The sequence below is a fragment of the Chanodichthys erythropterus genome, chromosome 13 (assembly GCF_024489055.1).
Source record: "Chanodichthys erythropterus isolate Z2021 chromosome 13, ASM2448905v1, whole genome shotgun sequence".
In the NCBI taxonomy this organism is placed as follows: Eukaryota; Metazoa; Chordata; class Actinopteri; order Cypriniformes; family Xenocyprididae; genus Chanodichthys; species Chanodichthys erythropterus.
Genome location: NC_090233.1, coordinates 3,301,942 through 3,323,231, shown reverse-complemented (window position 1 = coordinate 3,323,231; position 21,290 = coordinate 3,301,942). Strand labels below are relative to the sequence as shown.

General features: G+C 34.9%; 1 protein-coding gene and 1 long non-coding RNA gene across 4 annotated transcripts in view; both read left to right on the top strand.

The window, feature by feature from the left end:
- Nucleotides 1-13,822, top strand: part of pho (phoenix) — a 59,341-nt gene extending 45,519 nt beyond the window's left edge. For all 3 annotated transcript variants that reach the window (XM_067406393.1, XM_067406392.1, XM_067406394.1), the window contains one exon: nucleotides 9,590-13,822. In XM_067406393.1, the coding sequence (XP_067262494.1) occupies nucleotides 9,590-13,045 (3,456 nt within the window). In that variant the 3' untranslated portion in view covers nucleotides 13,046-13,822. The remainder of the gene's footprint in view (nucleotides 1-9,589) is intronic.
- LOC137033918 (uncharacterized) lies at nucleotides 2,525-7,328 on the top strand. Its single transcript, XR_010896885.1, has 5 exons — nucleotides 2,525-5,675; nucleotides 5,816-5,874; nucleotides 6,300-6,337; nucleotides 6,648-6,704; nucleotides 6,780-7,328. It is a non-coding gene; the product is annotated as an uncharacterized lncRNA (long non-coding RNA).
- Nucleotides 13,823-21,290: the final 7,468 nt, after the last annotated feature.

Here is a 21,290-nt window from a genome sequence, read left to right as displayed (position 1 = left end):
CTTCCATTACTCAAAATAAGCTTGATGACGTCAGCAACCTGTCTGACAGATGTAAATCTTCTAGTAGCTGTGCGTGCAAACTGCCATCGTTAATCTTGCAGAGACGGCGAGCTTGAGCAGGGGCGTGAGTGAGCAGGAGTAAGTATTCTGATTAATTAGTTTGTATAGTATTTTAAAATGTAACGCCAGTACGCCATATTAAGTTAATGCATACTATTGCCTGCGAGCTTCTCCTCCTGTCTGTACGGTAATTTCTCTACTGTGTGACAGAGAGTCGAGTGGGTATGACGCAATCGTTAGCCTATTTTTACAAAAACTGTTTCTACGGGGCCATAATGTAACATAGAAGGTAATGGAGCCCTTTATACATTGTCGTGTATGTTTAGAAATAAATAATGGACAAATGTTAATTTACAGATGTAAAGTTATTTGCTGTCAAAGTGACGCCAAAATGAATGGGAGTCAATGGGATGCTAACGCAAGTGAAGTTCTGCTACAAGATGGCGGCACGCGGCCGACTTCAACTTCCGGTCGACTTCCTTGGGCACTGCGTTCAACTCCCGGTATAACATTTTTTACAAAATAAAATAATGCAAAATTTAAAAAATAAATAAATAAATAAAAAATTGATTTTTGAAAATTTAATAATCGATTCATACTCGTCCATAACATACTCACGATTAATCAATAATCGATTTTTTTCACCACCCCTAATATATATATGTATGTGTGTGTGTGTGTGTGTGTGTATATATATATATATATATATATATATATATATATATATATATATATATATATATATATATATACACACACACACATATACATATATATATATATGTATACACATATATATACACATATATATATATATATATATATATATATATATATATGTATGTATGTGTATATATATATATATATATATATATATATATATATATATATATATATATGTGTGTGTGTGTGTATGTATGTATGTATGTATATATGTATATGTATATATATAGATGTACATGTGTGTGTGTGTGTGTAAGTGTAATATATATATATATATACACACTTACACACACACACATGTACATATATATATATTATATATTAGGGGTGTGACGAGACAGGTATCTCACGAGACGAGACAAGATTTTTACACACTATTTTTAAGAAATCCTCAATGGTGAAATCATGACTAGAAAAAATATTCTGCAGGTGTATTTGAAATGTTTTAACTTATCATCTTGTAATGAATGTCATTTCAGTTCTACTTTCTGAGTATGAATTATCATATGCAGTAAAAGACAACAATACTCAAGTACTGTAAAAGGTTTTGCTACTAACTCAACTGACTGACTTGTGTATGATTTCCGTCTCTTCAGACCTTACTGAACATGATTTATGAGCTTCTACAACTTTAGACCTCCTAACTGAACTCCTTTCCACAAACTGATCATAAAATAAAAACAGTATAAATAAAAATGTTAACACTTTACAATAAGGTCTCATTTATTAACATTAATGTATTAACCAACATCAACAAACAATGAGCAATTTTTGCTACAGTATTTATTAATCTTTGTTTATTTTATTAACTAACATATATGTTAGTTAATAAAAATAGTCATTAATTTTTAGTTCATGGTTTACAGTGCATTAACTAATGTTAACAAATGAAACCTAACTGTTTGTGCTTAATAAGATTAAGAGAAAACTGTTATTCGTTTTCATGTCAGTCATACAAATAAGACCACATTTTTCTTTGATACAGACCCAGCCAGCAATGAAACGTGGGGCCCAGATGGGTTAACTACGGGTTCCATGGGTACTGTGTGGGCATGGGCTTTGGCTGGGTGAAATCAGCGGGTCCCATGTAGGTTTTGTAGTACGAGTCCCACATAGGAAGCCCATATGAGCTGATTACATGGGCCCCATAAGGGACAGGCATGGGCCAAGTGGGCATGGGTTTGAACTGGGAACACATATATGGGTCCTGCATAGAATTTTTATGGGTCAAGTGGGCATGGGTTTGAACTGGGAACACATATATGGGTCTTGAATGGCATATTTATAGGTCAAGTGGGCATGGGTTTGAACTGGGAACACATATATGGGTCTTGAATGGCATATTTATGGGTCAAGTGGGCATGGGTTTGAACTGGGAATGCACATATGGGTCCTGCATAGAATTTGTATGGGTCAAGTGGGCATGGGTTTGAACTGGGAACACATATATGGGTCTTGAATGGCATATTTATGGGTCAAGTGGGCATGGGTTTGAACTGGGAATGCACATATGGGTCCTGCATAGAATTTTTATGGGTCAAGTGGGCATGGGTTTGAACTGGGAACACATATATGGGTCTTGCATGATATATTTATGGGCCAAGTTGGCATGGGTTTGAACTGGGAACACATATATGGGTCTTGCATGATATATTTATGGGCCAAGTTGGCATGGGTTTGAACTGGGAACACATATATGGGTCTTGCATGATATATTTATGGGCCAAGTTGGCATGGGTTTGAACTGGGAACACATATATGGGTCTTGCATGATATATTTATGGGCCAAGTTGGCATGGGTTTGAACTGGGAACACATATATGGGTCTTATATATATTTATACAACAGTTCTGTCTGGTTCTCGAATCTGATTGGCTGATAGCCATGCAATATTTCAGCGATATCAGCACTCCTACCTTTTCACCGTTTGTATCACTCCGCTTGAAGTGACCGTCATGGCGGCCGACCAAATCAACCGCAAGCTTTACAAATACTACTTGTTGTACCACAAACTGCAGTTTTAATAGTTTTTAGGCGATAATGTAGTTGTTTAGACCTGAAATATGTGACTCGTATTTAATAACAGCGCCTATTTTACAACTTGTTTTGACGTTTTCGGTGATGTGAGCTCCAGGGCGTCAGCGGCCGTTCAGTGCTTCTGTAACTGCCGAGAACAGCTTAGTCTCGGCCAGTGACTCGTGGATTTGCCGCTGGCTCTTATAGTGGTTAAACATGAGACATTATTCAATTTGAGTACATAGAACAGGCAATCTTTGGTCTTTATTAATCTATTATTTGTTCCAGAGCAAGTCGAATTGTGCCATGTTAAATTTGATAATAATAAACAACGTTATGTTACATCATTATATATAGCATATTGGCTTCAACTAGACGGGACATATCAGACGAAGACTCTTCTCCGCTCTTCAAATACATAAAACATTAAACTTTATAAACATAGGGGTTTTTTTAGTAAAGAAAACGCTTTACAATTTTTTTTTCTAACATCAGATCTTTATTTACCTTGGCATTGCATAGAGATGTCCAAACTGCGTCCGCACTTCATTCACGAGGGGAGGCGGATTAATGTAATGAGGTTTGATTGACAGTTTGAGGATCCAATGGAGTTAAGAGGTTTTGTCACAAGCTCTTTAAAATCCTTTTCATTCCTTAAATATTTGTAAAACCCACATACAAGCGTAAATGTTTTTTGTTTTGTTTTTTGTAAATAACTAGTGCTTTGTTTGACTGAACTGTACAATTGTGCTTATTTGTTGTTCAATAAATATTATTTTATATAAATATGTCCATTAGTAAGTAATATGGATTGAGTGAAAGTTACATTAATACGCCATTAGATGGCAGCAACACTTTACAGGAGGAATGAGTCAGTGAAGCACAAGAGACTTTTAAATTGAAAGGAACTTTTGCAAAGGAAGTTGTTTTTAGTGCTGTAGTGTTATACAAAGATCGCTTTCCTCAGAGGACATTCAAACAGACTTTTATAATGGATATAATATTATGGACATCGACTTGAAGAATGAATGTAATGCAATATATCAGACAGGTAATAGCCTACTCTCTCTCTCTAATACTGTATAAAATTCAATGTGTTTCAATGAAGCGACTCAACGTTCCTTCGTTACTAGTTCTAAAGTGATGTTTTAGAGTTAGTAACGGAGGCTTGGTCCAACTGACAACTTGAGATATGAATCCGTGGCGGAAGGAAGTAGTGCTGCACAAAAGGGTTTTAAAGACACTCCGTTGTTGTTCTTATTTATTTACACACTCGTGCCATCACTTGGGTAAAGTTGGTTTTATATTCGCACAATCAGACATCCGTATTCAATAGCCTTGTTAATCACACTACATTGGACATTCAGTGGACATTCACAAGTAAATATGCCATTAAAACAATACTTGCCTATTTTGATCGGCTGTGAAAAATGTTGTAAGTTGACAATTGTTGGTTGTCAATATCATGTCGCTGCCTAAAATTCGCAAACATTCCCATACGGTAAAAAAAATATATTTTATCTGGCCAAAATATATTTTAAATATATGGTAAATATTTATTGCAAACAGTTAAGTTCAATGAAATATATTTTTGAATATATATATATATATTGTTTCAACCTTCATATACTTAAAATATATTTAAATATGTATTTCAGGGTCAGGAAAAATATATTTATATATGAAAATATATTTCAGGGCGCAAGAAAATACATTTCCAATCTTACAGTCGACAATGCAAATGTGCGTGGAAGAAAGCCTTGCGAACAAAACTATCCATTATGTTTGAAGAATTTTGAAAAACATGAATTTCCACATATTTTCCACATTGACACTTTGTTCACATATCTTCCCAAAAAATACCTGTGTAATAGTGATCATGGCACCTCACAAATGTGTGTTTTAGTCTATTACTTATTAATTAATTCATTTATTTATTAATTTAATTGTAATTTATTGTCAGTGTAATGTAGCGTTTAGATCTACATCAAATACAAATAAATAGATTAATAAAATCGCTAGCTGTACGATGTTAACTGTGACGTAATTTGAATGGGAAACCACAAGCAGCGCTCACGGACTTTTGGAGTACTGCGCATGCGCGTCATTTTGAACTGTAACGGTCGTCAGTCAACCGGGAGTTTTCGGAATAAAAGGTAAGAGCTAACGTTATAACTTTATTTTTAGTCGTCATTTTTCACATATGTAATGTTCATTGCTACTTTGAATGTATAATGTTTTATTGTCAATGGTTTTTTTTTACTTTATTTGTCAAATTAATGCCCCGTTTGTTTATTTGCTCACATGAGACGCATTTGATATTTTCAGATTTCCGTTTTAAAGTTAGTTGTTTTTAATTTGGACACTAGTGAAAACTAACGTTACACACAAAAAATGTTTAATATTTTTTTTTAAAATTTCAGCTGTAGAGTGTTTGGGAGACGGTGCTGCCTGCTGTTGTCGATCTATGATGCTCCTGTCACTGATAGTGGCCTGTAACGTAAGTCTTTTTTTTTTTTTTTTGGCTAAATTTAATGTTTTACTAAACTTGTTAAGTAGGCACAAGTTATTTTCTCGTTATTAAAGTTCAGGCATATGCTGGTTTGGCATTAATGGCATTTCATACGCTCAATTTTTCTACTATTATTATTATCATTATTAATATAGCCTTACTATAATATAATTTTTATTCACTTTCTGCTGAATGACAAGCTGTTTTCGATTATCCAGTTGAGCCAGTGATTCAGTAAGTTGCTTGTAACAGAAGATGCTTATTTGTCACGACTTACAGGTTTACATGTGTCATTCATTACTGAAAAAATCTGCTTTTTATTTTCAGTAGCAGAAGCAGAGACGGTTTGTGCAACAGCAACAAGGTGAGAATGATGAGACACTTTAAGAAGATGTTTTTTTTTTAATTAAGCACTGTTAAGCAAATTTTATTATTTTATTTGTGTAATTTATGAATTGATATGTTCTCTGCACTTGTGTTAATATCTGTTTCTGTCTGGAACAGGTGCGGGTCAAAACCCATCTGTCAAGACAACGATTGTGCTGGAGAACCACAAGTCACAGGTACAGGATAATGTTCATAGTCAAGTCATCTTCATTTCTGTGGCACTTTATACAAAACAGCTTCACAGTAAAAAACATGAAATAGTCAACATGACCCTAGTTGAAGTGAAACACTAGGTGTGTGTTAGAAAAATACTAATATTTTAAAGTCTGTACATGCAAATGATTCCTCAAGCTTTAAAACACATCACAAATTACAACATGTTGACTTTGAGCCCATATTGGACAGTTGGCAAATCTGTAGTGTAACAAATTTATCATAACAGTATTTTCCAAAAACACACCTATTGTTTCACTTCAGAAGAAGTTGATTAATCAACTGAGGTCATGTGGATTACCGTCATGTTCACTTTGGTTTTTGACCTTCTTGCGTGAACAGACAGAGATGGATTATTTTTCTAAATATCTCTGTTTGTATTCCACAGAAAAAGAGAATGTCATAATCAACTGGAACAGCATGAGGGTAAGTATCCCTTTGTTAAGTTAGCTTAACTGAGTGACTTTGTGATATTCCACTATCCCTTCATTTGTAAAAGTGAAAACGCAATGCAGAAGTGTAAAGAAAGGCCTCTCCTCAATCATCAGTTTCTTTACTGTACTGTCTAAAAATATGCCCATTAAATATCTTTAAAATCCAGTATACCTGTAATTGTTTTAGTTCCAGTGTAAACAAAAATATCAGGAAATCCAAAACTAGTTAGAGGACAAAGTGCATGCCCTCTGTACCTGTACTGATGTTCAGTTATTGTGTTTTGTCTTTTGTATGAGTACAGTGGTAGAGACAGAGAAGAAGTGCCTTTGATGAGGAAACCATGGCAGCCATATATACGGTAAGTTAATACTTAGTGAAAGGAAAATTTACTAGAAACGTTAAGTTAAAAAAATAACTGATTTTTGTCTCACAGTCAAGAAGAGATTTCCAAATGTGTCCAAAGAGGCTTTGAGGATTTGACGTGGGGAAACTGAGACTTCTTGAAAGCAAAAAAGTTATATTTGTTTGAATATTGTAATTTTTTTGAACATTGTAAAGTATGTTCCTTGCTGATTTTTATTCAAATGTTCACGTGTTATAGACAACAAATAAAAGTTTTTCAAATGTGACATGTGAATGTATTTTCTTGGGTTGAAATATATGTAGGGCAAAATATATTTTTAAATGCTTTTGTAAAATATATTTTAAAAAAATATACAAAACATGGCCAAAAAATACATTTTAGGAAAATATATTTATATGTGAAAATATATTTATAGCGAATATATTTTTTGGCCATTTTTTGTATATTTTGAAATATATTTGAAAATTATTTTTTTTACCGTATGGGTTAATTTATTGCACATTTATTGGAAAGTTTGAATTTATCATAAGTCCGAATGTGCGAATATAAAACCAACTTTACCGAAGTCGTGCCGTCGAACTGTTGTATAAACGCAATATCACACTCGTAGCCGTGCGATATGGCTGTATATCAGCACGCAGTGATTACCTACGGACGAATCACAGCGTGCTGATATACAGCCATATCGCACGGCTACGAGTGTGATATTGCTCGTATATCTATGGGTAAAAAAGAACATTGACAACACAAACGCCATGACTGTTTTGGATGTATTTTTTGGAGAGATGTTTTGTTTTCTTTTTTTCAGACATTTTTTTTAAAAAATATATTTTTTATTTATTTACCGGTACGTTGTAAAATTTTAATTGTTAAAGATTATGTTTGTTGTTCAATGTATTATATAATGAGTGTATTTTGTATTGTATTTTTGGAGGAGTTTTTTTTTCAGAGATTTTTTTTAAATATATTTTTTAGTTTACCGTATGTTGTGACATTGTTTTTTAAAGATAATTTTTGTTGTTCAATTTAATATATTTCTTGCAGTTCAAAGCATCAAGTGTCTTGTATTTATCTTGTACTTACATTCATTCTTCATTTTTAATTTTTCTTAGATTGTTCCCTTAAATGAATGGTTGGGCTTACCTTGCATGAATTGCCCAGTTAGGACCAACATAAGATCCTTACAGAGCCCACTTTAAGCCCATATGGGCATTCACGGTTGAATCCTGGTGCAAACCCACTTTAAACCCCTTTAGGCAGGTGGGCCCCAAATGGGTCTGACACAAATTGCCCGGTTAAGACCCACATAAGACCCTTACAGATCCCACTTAAAACCCACCTGGGCATCCATGGCTGGCCCCCATGTGGATCCCGGGTGCAAGCCCACTTTAAACCCCTTTAGGCAGATTGGGCCCAAATGGGTCTGTCATGAATTGCCCGGTTAAGACCCACACAAGACCCTTACAGATCCCACTTAAAACCCATCTGGGCATCCACGGCTGGCCCCCATGTGGATCCCGGGTGCAAGCCCACTTTAAACCCCTTCAGACTGGTGGGCCCCAAATGGGTTTGGCATGAATTGCCCAGTTAGGACCCACATAAGACCCTTACAGATCCCACTTAAAACCCACCTGGGCATCCATGGCTGGCCCCCATGTGGATCCCGGGTGCAAGCCCACTTTAAACCCCTTTAGGCAGATGGGGCCCAAATGGGTCTGTCATGAATTGCCCGGTTAAGACCCACACAAGACCCTTACAGATCCCACTTAAAACCCATCTGGGCATCCACGGCTGGCCCCCATGTGGATCCCGGGTGTAAGCCCACTTTAAACCCCTTTGGGCAGGTGGGGCCCAAATGGGTCTGACATGAATTGCCCAGTTAGGACCCATGCAGTACCCTTACAGGTCCCACTTTTAGTACGTCTGGGCTTCCACGGCTTGCCCCAATGTGGATCCCGGGTGCAAGCCCATAATGGGGCCCACATTTGCCGCCCATGAAGCCCTCATCTGGGCCCCACATGTCATTGCTGGCTGGGGAGCTAGCTGAGAGATGGTTACAACTACACTGCCCAGCCTAAAATATCTTTCATATTGAGAGATATCTGTATTCATCAGGGAGCCGCTTTCAAAATGCAGGGTATTGAGATCGCATTTGAATATGCTCTTATGTTTACTTTCACTTTCAACGACCGCGCATAACTCTGTAAATATGGAGCGGCGGCGTCCGTTATCCAACTGAATTATATATTTTTTTATTTAAATACAAAGAAAAACGACAGTGGAGGTGTAATGTATACGTAGCGGTGGCATATTCTTTCCTAATCATCCTAACCACTCTGTCATGGCAACATCACGAGACTACTTTTCGCCTCGACGAGAAATCTCGTCACACATATATGTATGTATAATATGTATGTATGTATATATGTGTGTGTGTGTGTGTGTGTGTGTGTGATTTATATATATATACTATTTAATACAGTCAAACCAAAAATTATTCAGACATTTTTGATACATTTTTACTAGGGGGTGCAAGACACTATAGTTAGTAAGGATAGTACAATAAAGTAAACTGTGACATATACCCAAAAAAATTTTTTTACAGTGGACTACCAGTAAAATTGATAACAATTTGGAACCAAAAATTCAGACACTTTGACCTGACCATGTTTTGCTTAAGTGTTATTTGACATAATTAAGATAATTTTTTTTTCTGACATAGTTTAACTCTGAGATCTTGTCATATTTTATTACAATTTTTTTTAACTATAGTGAATAAACTATTAATGAATGAAATGTTCAAAGTGTCTGAATAAATTTTGGTTTGACTGTAGATATAGCACCGTGTACTAATATATTGTTTTTTGCCTTTATTTCAGGATAAAATGTTGGTTCCAAATTACTGTAAAGGAAACTTAAATAAATATCTTCCACAATCCATCTTGGAGAGGAGGATTCAGGATTCACTGTCAAAAAACAACAAAGAGAAGTTACTGAATGTCAATGGAAAAGGGAAGAAAAGAAAAACTAAATCTACCATGAAAAACCAGACGAGTGTTTCTGTTAAAAAACAATCAAAAAAGAAATGCAAAGTTCCCAAAAGCAAAGCTGTAGCCAGGACGTTATCAGAATCTTCCTGCATGTCTCTCTGTGAGGAGCAGGGAAAACCACATGAGACACATGAGGTTTTAGCTTCATGTTCAGATGCTGAACACTCAGATTCTTCCAGTTGTGGACAACCACTTAATAAGCAGATCATCCAGTGTGCTGAGAACTCGCATGGAAATAATTTAGTAATTGAAGAGACACAGACACACTCTGTCGAGGCAGTCAGTCAAATGGAGAATGAGGATGACATGAGGTCAAGAACTGAAAACTACCTGCCCAACAAAGGCAATTTCGTTCCACCCCAAGGGGGAGACATTTCTATACAAAATGAAATTCAACAGACTGACAGTGACATTGGCTCAATGGATTTATTCAGTCCATCGAACAGTCAGGAGCATAAGAACAATCAAATTCATAAAACCAAATCTATTACAGCGAACATAGAGGAGAGCGATCAAGACAGTGATGTAACTCAAATAGAGAGTGAGGGACAGTCTGAGTCTATATTTGCACCAGAAACACCCAGATGGTGTGATGGTGAACATCAAGCACAGGAGGATGATGAAAGTGACATAACTCAAATAGAGACGGAAGGAGAATATGTGTCTGTGTTTGGACCAAGAACACCAACCAAGCAGTTTACAATTCAAGATGTCAACACTACCAAACTCTCTGAATCCCAAAAGACAGGTCAGAGTTCTGTTGTCCTACATACTGAACTGTTCCTAAGAAAAGAGGATAAAACAAGGCATAAAAAGAAAAAAACAAAGTCAAGCTCTCATACGGATACTGAAGTTACAGGAATAGAGGAGACTGTGAATGTGCAACCATCATCTAAACATTTACCACTAGCTGACGAAACATTAAGAGAAGTTTACTCAAGTTCCTCTGAGCATGTTATTGTGGGTAAACAAAGAAGGATGGTGGAAATGGAAACAGATACTCAAGATAGTCCTTTGTTTAAAATTGGTGGAATGAGCTTTCTTAAACGAAAAAGAAAGGGTAAGAAGAAAATGGGTGCTGCTCTTTTGATAGAATGTGATACAAATGTAGATGCAAGTCAGAAAGTGAGCTCTGAACTTCAAGTTGATGTTGCTGAACCTAAAACAACATGCAGAGAAAACAGGGAATTATTTGATGTGGAGAATAGAGTAACAAACAAAGAGCAAACAGCAGCATCAGTTTTACAATCAGAAGAGACGTCTGAGCTCTTGGAGGAAATTATTTTATCTACGTTTGCAGATAGCAGTGTTATCAAAAAGGCTAAGAAGAAAAAGATGAAAATGTACAAATTAAAAGAGCATGAGGATGCAGAGCCTAGTGTAGAAAATCAGTCGGTTGAGGCAGTCCAGTTCAATGAGCCACAAACTAATGAGCTGACACTCATAAGGAAAAAAAAGAGGAGAAAAGACAAAGAGAGAACAAAGACTGCATATGTAGAGGAGAATAATGCTACAGACATCCCATCAAACGGAACCTTGGACTCTGATAGACCAACAGAGTTGAGAGTAAATGAAGGTGATCTATCCATTGAAGCTCCTGAGGCTGGTCAACCTAAGCATTTGCAGACTTCAGAGGAAATTGCAGGCTCACCTAATAAAATTAGATTAAAATCAGTGAAGAAAAAGAAGAAAAAAAGAGAGGAGACTGAGTTTCGGTATGAATCTGTTGATCTGAATGTGAGTTCTATGTCTCAGTTTGATGTGGATGAACTACAATATGATCAGGTCATTGAAGAAACACAGAGCAATGACAGTGCAGCTGAACATTTGGAAGATAATACAGCAAGTATTTTAAAGGTTGCCAGGCGCAAAAAGAAAAGTCAGAATGTAAGTTCTCCATCTCAAAGTGATGACATTATTGGACCAGAAAAACAAGTGTCATGCATGCATTCAGAGAACATGGCAGAACCAAATAATTTGGGTTCAGATGACATGGTTATTAAAAAGGACAAACAGAAAAAGGCAAAAAAGCAGAAACTAAAAGAGGGAAAGACAATAGAGATTGCTTCAGATATTAAGGACATTGTGCAGATTCAATACAGTGAGTCACAAGCTACTGATTTGCTATCCAGAAGAACAAAAAAGAAGAGAGCAAACAAGGACAGAGAAAGAACGGTTAGCTCATCATATGAACACTTGGAGCACATGGATGATAGACCTCCAGAAATTAGAGGAATTAATGCGATTCAGTCCACTGAGACAGATCAGATTGAACATTTACAGTCATTAGAGGGAATTACAAGATATAAATCACCCAGTGTAACTATACTAAGCTCAGGGAAGAAAAAGAAGGATCAGAGTGAGGAACGTCAATATGAATCTGTTGATTTGATTCTGGATGTAAGTTCTGTCTCTCAGTTTGATGTCACTGCACAAAAGATGATTAAAAGAAGGCAGAGCGATGCAGCTGAAAATTTGGAAGGTAATGCAGCACATATATTAAATGTTGCCAAACGCAAAAAGAAAAGTCAGAATGCAAGTGCAAAACTGGAAAATGCTGTATCAGACTCACAGTCAGGAAACACTGCAGACCTTGTGGAAAAAACTAATTCATCTGGCCTTTCAGATAACCCGTTGTCCACTAAGTATAAACGGAACAAGAAGAAAAAGCACAAATTAAAAGAGCAGGAGGATACAGAGCGTAATGCAGTTACTCATAGTGTGGACAATGTTCATTCGGTTGAGACGGATCAGTTCAATGAGTCACAAACTACTGAGCTGACACTTAAAAGAACAAAAAAGAAGAGAAAAGACAAAGAGAGGAAAAAGACAACATACATAGAGGAGAATGGTATTACAAATAGCCTGTCAATTGAAACTTTTGAAGCCATTGAGACCGATCACCTTGAGCATTTACAGACATCAGAGCAAACTGAACAATGTCCCTCACCTAATGTAACTAGATTAAAATCTGTGAAGAAGAAAAATAAGAATGGCAGTGAAGAGTGTCAGTATGAATCTGTTGATTTTGCTTTTGATGCGAGTTTGGTGTCTCAGTTTGATAATGTAACTCATAGATCAAATACTCAACATACTGTTGAAGGAAGTCCAAATGATGAACATTTGGAAAGTAATACAGAAGCTAAATTAAATGACACTAAACACAAAAAGAAACGGAAACGGTCAAGTTTTTCTATTAATTACAATTCTGACTTTAACTCTTCTGCTGCACAAATGCAAGAAACTGTAACACCTGAGAAGAAGAGGAAGAAAAAAAGATTCTGATTGCATCACAAATGTAGGTGGTTAATGGACTTTGGAATGTTTTTCTCGTACAGTGCAGTTTGAAAGGCCTCAGCGTTCGATATCGAAACCACCTGAGATGATTCCAAAGATCAGGAGAATAACCTAAAGGAGGGATCAAGAGAAACATCTGCATCTCAGACTGATGTGTTGTTGCACAAACAACATACGAAAAGATGAAAGCACTGAGAGTTTCATTCATAATGATGGTGTATTAGCTCTAAGGAAGAACACAGGAGAAGGAAAATGATAGAAAATAATTACGCAGAGGTTGATATGTTGTGGTTTTAGACCTCAGACCTTTAGACCTTCAGAAGAAAAACAAGCCAATCTTAACCTCTCTGACATTCAAGAGAAGAATAGCTAAAAGTATTGGTGTAATTTTCTATTCAGGACAAATTTTTATTTAATTTATTTTTAAATAATTGTGATGCTCAGCTTGATTTCATTTAAAGCAAGATAAAATAATACAAAAAAGTATATTGGTAGTGTGTTGTTTTACAAAACATATTTCCTGAAATAACATACATACACCAGTACATTATTATTTTTCCCTTTGTTTTGTAGGAATGTATATGATCAATGATCTGGGGATCTTTTAAATAAGAAAAAATAAATTCATTCAATTTATTCATTCATTGCGCAGCCATATTATACAGTGTCATCTAGAACATAGTATCCATTTTATCATCAGAATCAGTATTTTGGTAACACTTTATAATAACGTTCAGTTATAAGTCATTTGTGACTTATTAATGATTAACAAATAATTTACAAAACATGAATATACATTTATAAATGATTTAAAAGTTATATTCTAATACTTTATTAATGTTTTATTCATTCAGTTACAAGTCATTTATAAATTATTTGTTAACTATGAACAAATCATTTACAAAACATGGCTATACATTCATAAATGATTAATAAGTGATATGTTAACATTTTATGAATGTTCTATTAATTCAGTTATGAGACATTTATAAGTTATTAGTTAATGATGAACAAATCATTTACAAAACATTACAATATACGTTCATAAATCATTAATACATGTTGTGCTAACAATTTACAAATCTTGTTAAATAAATCAAACAGATCATTAGTAGATAGTTTATAAGTTATTAAGACATTATTTATCACATAAAAATTTAAGTATTTATGACAATTGTTTTAGTATCATTATCTCAATAAACAATTGTTAATCATGAACAAATGTTGAACAAATCATTAGTAAATGATCAGAATATGATTTATTGATGAAGTTGTTAGCTGGTCTGTGTTCAAAAGCACAAACATTCAGGTATGTTAAAGCACAACTTTTAAGAAGAGTAATTTATTTGTTTTGAAGTGGATGAACATTTATTAATGCCTTACAGTCAGGTGATTCCAGTGGATTATATTAAATCCTTTCACTCATCAGCACAGGCTTGTGTTCTGTGTGGAGTGTTTGGGGTCTAGTGATGAAGTCATCCTCTGATCCGGATTTACCTTCCACTGAAGCTCGCATCAGGTGCATAAAAAACACTCCATATGTGTCAGAGAAGACAGCTGTCTATACCCTCACCAGTCAGCACTTACACTGCAGTACACACTACAAAGTGTTCAACACCTGTTATAGATGATGTGTAAATGCATGAATAAATCATTTGCAAAGCTTTCTGCATACCCTATTCTAAAGTGTAAACTATTCATCACTTATAAATGTGTTACACATCATTTGTAGACATTTCTTACCTGTTACAAATTATTTGTATATGTATACAAGTCATTTATAACACTTTCTGCATACCCTATTCTAAAGTGTAAACTATTCATCACTTATAAATGTCTTACATATCATTTGTAGACCTTCCTTTTACATGATCCATCTCATTCCATCACTTTACCCAAGCCTAAACTTTACATTATAAAAAAAAACAACAACAAAAAACACCATTTAACCAACACTTAATCATTTAATTTTTATTTTGTTTTTAATGGAACAGCTCCTCACCATAACAAGAAAACGCACCATAAACCGATAATAAACGTAGTCCGTTATTTCGTGCATTTTTTTTTCAAGTCTTCAGAAGTCAAACGATGCAATTGTGTAAGGAAAAGATTCTTATAAAGTAATATAACCATTATACATTAATTGTATCAATCCGCCGTTTCATAACTTTCAAAATTGGCGCTTCTCACAATACGACACAGTTTGCGGCAGTGACGTCAAACCTTGCTCCTTATTGGCTGTCACCGGCTGTCGCATGTGATTTGCGACTACCATAGAGTGTTTGCGACATGCCGAATTTCAGTTGCTGTGTTATTCAGCGCGACTGTTAAAAGGATGAAATGCGGATCAGAGGAATGTTTGCAGCGATTAAACACTTTAATTTCATTCTGTAACTCACACAAATTTATGATTTGCTGTCATTTCGCTGGTAATGTAGCACATACGTAGTTTTGTCTGATTTGTATAACGTTATTGTTTTTTGTAATGTTTTAAATAAATGATTGTGACTAACGTACATTTATCTGCCTGTTATACTACGTATATTGTCAAAATGGTTATGGTTAAGGTTATAGGGTGGAGTAGGGAGCTTAAAATTATTATTTTTATACAACAGTATATCAACTAAGATAACAGTCACTGTAAATATATCAATATTGCGTTTTTATTTTTGTGAAGTGGCTAAATGTGGTCATGTTTAGATATAAGAGGTGAGTTAGGGGCTCAAAGATATCTATATAATAGTAAAATATATTTGCATAAAAAATATTATAATTTTATATAAAAATATATAATTTAAATATTGGGATTCGTATAGATTTTTAGATCCTGTAACTGAAAGGTATACTTTGCATATGGCAAATAAATGGTAAATTTACAGATTTTAGTTTGTACATAATTTATAAAGAAGATCTGCAAATGATATGTAAGACATTTATAAGTGATGAATAGTTTACACTTTAGAATAGGGTATGCAGAAAGTGTTATAAATGACTTGTATACATATACAAATAATTTGTAACAGGTAAGAAAGGTCTACAAATGATGTGTAACACATTTATAAATGATGAATAGTTTACACTTTAGAATAGGGTATGCAGAAAGCTTTGCAAATGATTTATTCATGCATTTACACATCATCTATAACAGGTGTTGAACACTTTGTAGTGTGTACTGCAGTGTAAGTGCTGACTAGTGAGGGTATAGATAGCTGTCTTCTCTGACACATATGGAGTGTGCACCTGATGTGAGCTTCAGTGGAAGGTAAATCCGGATCAGAGGATGACTTCATCACTAGACCCCAAACACTCCACACAGTCAACATTTGTTCATGATTAACAATTGTTTATTGAGATAATGATACTAAAACGATTTTGTCATAAATACTTCAATTATTTTGTGATAAATAATGTCTTAACTAATAACTTATAAAGTACTACTAATGATCTGTTTGATTTATTTAAGATAACTTACAACAATTTTTTAAATTGTTAGCATAACGTATTAATGATTTATGAACGTATATTGTAATGTTTTGTAAATTATTTGTTCATCATTAACTAATAACTTATAAATGTCTCATAACTGAATTAATAAAACATTCATAAAATGTTAACATATCACTTATTAATCATTTATGAATGTATAGCCATGTTTTGTAAATGATTTGTTCATAGTTAACAAATAATTTATAAATGACTTGTAACTGAATGAATAAAACATTAATAAAGTATTAGTATATAACTTATAAATCATTTATAAATGTATATTCATGTTTTGTAAATTATTTGTTAATCATTAACTAATAAGTCACAAATGACTTATAACTGAACGTTATTATAAAGTGTTACCAGTATTTTTATAAAGAATCAATACATTTGGTCAGTATAATTGTGATCTTACTTCTTTGTAGTAGTACTACTGTCCATAATGGTAATGTACATAGAAATAAAATTTAATGGGTTTCCAGATGTGATAAACATCTTAACTGACCTGATCCAATTTATTTTTCATCCAGTTATTTATGTTTTTCAAAATTGTCTACATTACAAAATCTTTGAGTGGTGATATTTTTATGTGACGATTTTTATGTGACATTGTTTCATGTTTAACTACGAAAGGAATGACAGGAATGTGTGTTGCAGTAGCGCAACTGTTCTGTTTATTTTTACTTAATTTGTTCAAGTTTATGATGTATAAAAGACACACAAAATTGTGCTACTGTCATGAATTTCAGCACTACTGTGATCACTTGCAGTCAATACAACAACACTGACTGGTTTTATATTTTTTATAACATGACTTGCTGAATTTTGAAATGGTTGGCATTCACTTTATTGTAAGCGCAGTTAATTTCATGAACGACTATTTTAGATCCACTCCCCTTTTCTGTTAAGAACTGTCTTTCATCAATCAGTCTTCATATTACTCATATCACTGAATCCAGAATTAAAATTAGCTGCCATTACACCAGTCCGTAACCCCATTAACTGCCATTATATACAAAAATATATCGGTCTAAACCTAAAATAATATTGACAAAATGTAGATTGATTGTAAATAGATTTAGATAGAAGAGACCTTATGTGGTCTGGATGGAATCTAGTGGAAAAGTTTAGTACTGCACCCAAACACGCAGCATTAGTATTGAGACAGCCTTGGTGAGGGTCATAAACAATCTCCTTACTGCAGCTGATACTGGTGTGTGCAGTATCTTGGTCTTGTTAGACCTCAGTTCGACCTTTGAAACCAAATAGGGATTTGGTAAGTGCATTTGTTAAACAGGGTAGAAAGATATTGCTGTCATCCTTAGAAGGTGACTGGTGATCACCCATCCACAATCCTTCCTGATGAATCACACACCATCCTCAGAGTGTTTCCAAGGCTGCTGGACACTAAAGATCTAGTAAGTATTGGCATCCTTTTTTTCAATTACAATTAATATCTCTGAGCTTAGTAGGCAATATGATTGTCAGAAATATGAATAAAAGTTTCTGTTTCTGTTGCTGCAGATAGCTCAAGGTTTTAGCCTCCTCTTTGGTCCACAAACAGCTGTCAAACTGCTGGAGAAGTGGCCTACATTCTATAAGGAAAAGGTGATCAGAGAAGCAGATAACCTTGACCTTACTACCACCTCAGTGCTCCAGAGTTTGCTGAAGTCTGCCAGGAATCAGTACCATGATGAATCTTCAGAGGATCACCCAGGTATTCATTTCACAGCACTCATGTGACAACAACACAAAAAGGGAGGGGGAAAAAAAATCACTTTTTTTGTTTTTGTTTCTTTTTAGAGTGGGACAGTGATATGACATATTTTCTGCTGCTTCTGCATATCCTGCCACCACAACCTTTAAAAAAGGAAAAAACTGAAGATCAGCACAGCTCAGTCCATGGACCATCTAGCTGTATTTCACAAGGTATGTGCCAGGCTACAGTTTGTGATTTTTAGTGGGTAGCAAAAACTACATTGTTTCCATGGAGCACTGAAAAGCATTAAAAGTCATGAAATGGATTTCACGAAAAAAAGGGCCTTAAAATTAATGATTTTTAATTCTATTTAAAGGGTTAGTTTGCTCAAAAATAAAAATAATGTAATTTATTACTCACCCTTATATCGTTCCACACCCATAAGACCATCGTTCATATTTTTGATGAAATCTGATGGCTCCGTGAGGCCTCTATTGAGAGCAAAGCCACCGAACCTCTCAAGATCCATAAAGGTACTAAAAACATAATTAAAACAGTTAATGTGACTACAGTGGTTCTACCTTAATTTAATAAAGCGACGAGATTACTTTTTGTGCACCAAAAAAACAAAATAACGTCTGTGACGAGCAGGGTGGGACATTTTACAAAAGTAACGGACGACTGCCGCCCACACAAGCATAATAAAACATAACTTAAAGTCCAGACCTAGGAGCTCCTCGGTGAGAGATAAGAGACAGTTGCAACGCGCAGCTGACGCTCAATATCACTCACGTCACCAGCCTCGCGTCGTTCCCTCAGGCTGCTTGTCACAATGACTTTTCAACAATATCTAGTGTTGGCCAATTTCAAAACACTGCTTCGAAGCTTTTGTTTCAAATCAGTGGTTCGGATCGCATGGTTCGGATCGAAAAAAAGATTCAAAGCAGTGCTTCGAAATCAACCATCTCTAGATATTGTTGAAAAGGCTTTTTTTTGTTTGTTTTTTTTGGTGCACAAAAAGTATATTTGTCGCTTTATAATATTAAGGTAGAACCACTGTACTCACATGAACTGTTTTAAATATGTTTTTAGTATCTTTCTGGATCTTGAGAAGTTCAGTGGCTTTGCTCTCAATGGAGGCCTCACGGAGCCATCAGATTTCATCAAAAATAACTTAAAAATAACTTATTTTTAACACAAAAAATAACTTTGTTTCGAAGATGAACGAAAGTCTTACTGTGTAGAACGACATGAGGCTGAGTAATAAATTATATTATTTTCATTTTTGGGCAAAGTGACACTTTAATTAGAATTAAAAAAAATTAAATAAGTCTCTTCTGTTCACTAATAGAGCTGGGTATCTTTTGAATTTTATCGATTCTGATTCCGATTCTGCTTATCAATTCCTAGTTTTAATTCCAAAAAGATTTAAAAAAAATTCAAAAGTGCACAAAAAATGCTAAGGTCGTGTATGGCATTAAAGGGTTAGTTCACCCAAAAATGAAAATAATGTCATTTATTACTCACCCTCATGCCGTTCCACACCCGTAAGACCTTCATTCATCTTCGGAACACAAATTAAGATATTTTTGATGAAATCCGATGGCTCAGTGAGGCCTGCATAGCCAGCAATGACATTTCCTCTCTCAAGATCCATTAATGTACTAAAAACATATTTAAATCAGTTCATGTGAGTACAGTGGTTCAATATTAATATTATAAAGCGATGAGAATATTTTTGGTGCACCAAAAAAAAACAAAATAACGACTTATATAGTGATGGCTGATTTCAAAACACTGCTTCAGGAAGATTCGGAGCATAATGAAATAGCGTGTCAAATAAGCTGTTCGGAGCGGCAAAGTCATGTGATTTCAGCCGTTTGACATGCGATCCGAATCATGATTCGACACGCTGATTCATTATGCTCCGAATCTTCCTGAAGCAGTGTTTTGAAATCGGCCATCACTATATAAGTTATTTTGTTTTTTTTGGCGCACCAAAAATATTCTCGTCGCTTTATAATATTAATATTGAACCACTGTACTCACATGAACTGATTTAAATATGTTTTTAGTACATTAATGGATCTTGAAAGAGGAAATGTCATTACTGGCTATGCAGGCCTCACGGAGCCATCGGATTTCAACTAAAATATCTTAATTTGTGTTCCGAAGATTAATGAAGATCTTACGGGTGTGGAACGACATGAGGGTGAGTAATAAATTATTTTCATTTTTGGGTGAACTAACCCTTCAAAGAGCATTAAATTAGATTTAATGATACTTGCAGAAAACCTAAACTAGTAAGAATGGTACTATGTAAATTGATATATAATTTTTCCCACAGTCAATCAGCTGCGTTGAAGAACACTTGGAGAAACTGGAGGGACATCGGCAGCCATATCTCCTTGCCTCAGGAACTCACTAGTGGGCCATCAGCAATTATTACTACATTGTGATTGACAAGATGCTCATTCCATGTCAGGGAACCACGTCGTTGGCAGCCTTTGATGAACTATTTAGAACACTTCGTTTTCAGTGTAAGCTTTAATGATGCTCTCAGCAACATGTACACATCCCTCCAGACAGTATAGATGTTGACACCACTGAAGAAAGTCCAAAGGTGAAGGAACTGAGAGCCAAGCTCATGAACAGGAACTAAGAGTCAGTGAACAATGTTTAAGTGTTATGTTTGCGGAGTATTGCATAATGCACCTGTCATGTTATGTGAAGCTTTTGATGATACTTGAAGCTCTTCGATTTTTGATTGTTTTATGCTTACAGACTGTTTTATATTGTACCAAACGGCTGCATCATAGACTGCAAACAGCAGGTATGAGCTTGTTTTATGAAGTTTAATGTTGAACAAGGTCATTGTACAGGGTATTTTGAGTGCCCTGTCCCTGGCTTAAATGAAATGTGAAGCCCTGTTAAAAGAAAAATAATAAAATCTATTCATTGCAGCACTTTATGGTCTGATTATTGGGATGGTAACACTTATAGATGGTAACTGTTGTAACTATAGTGTAAATCCTAGGGGTCTATGTA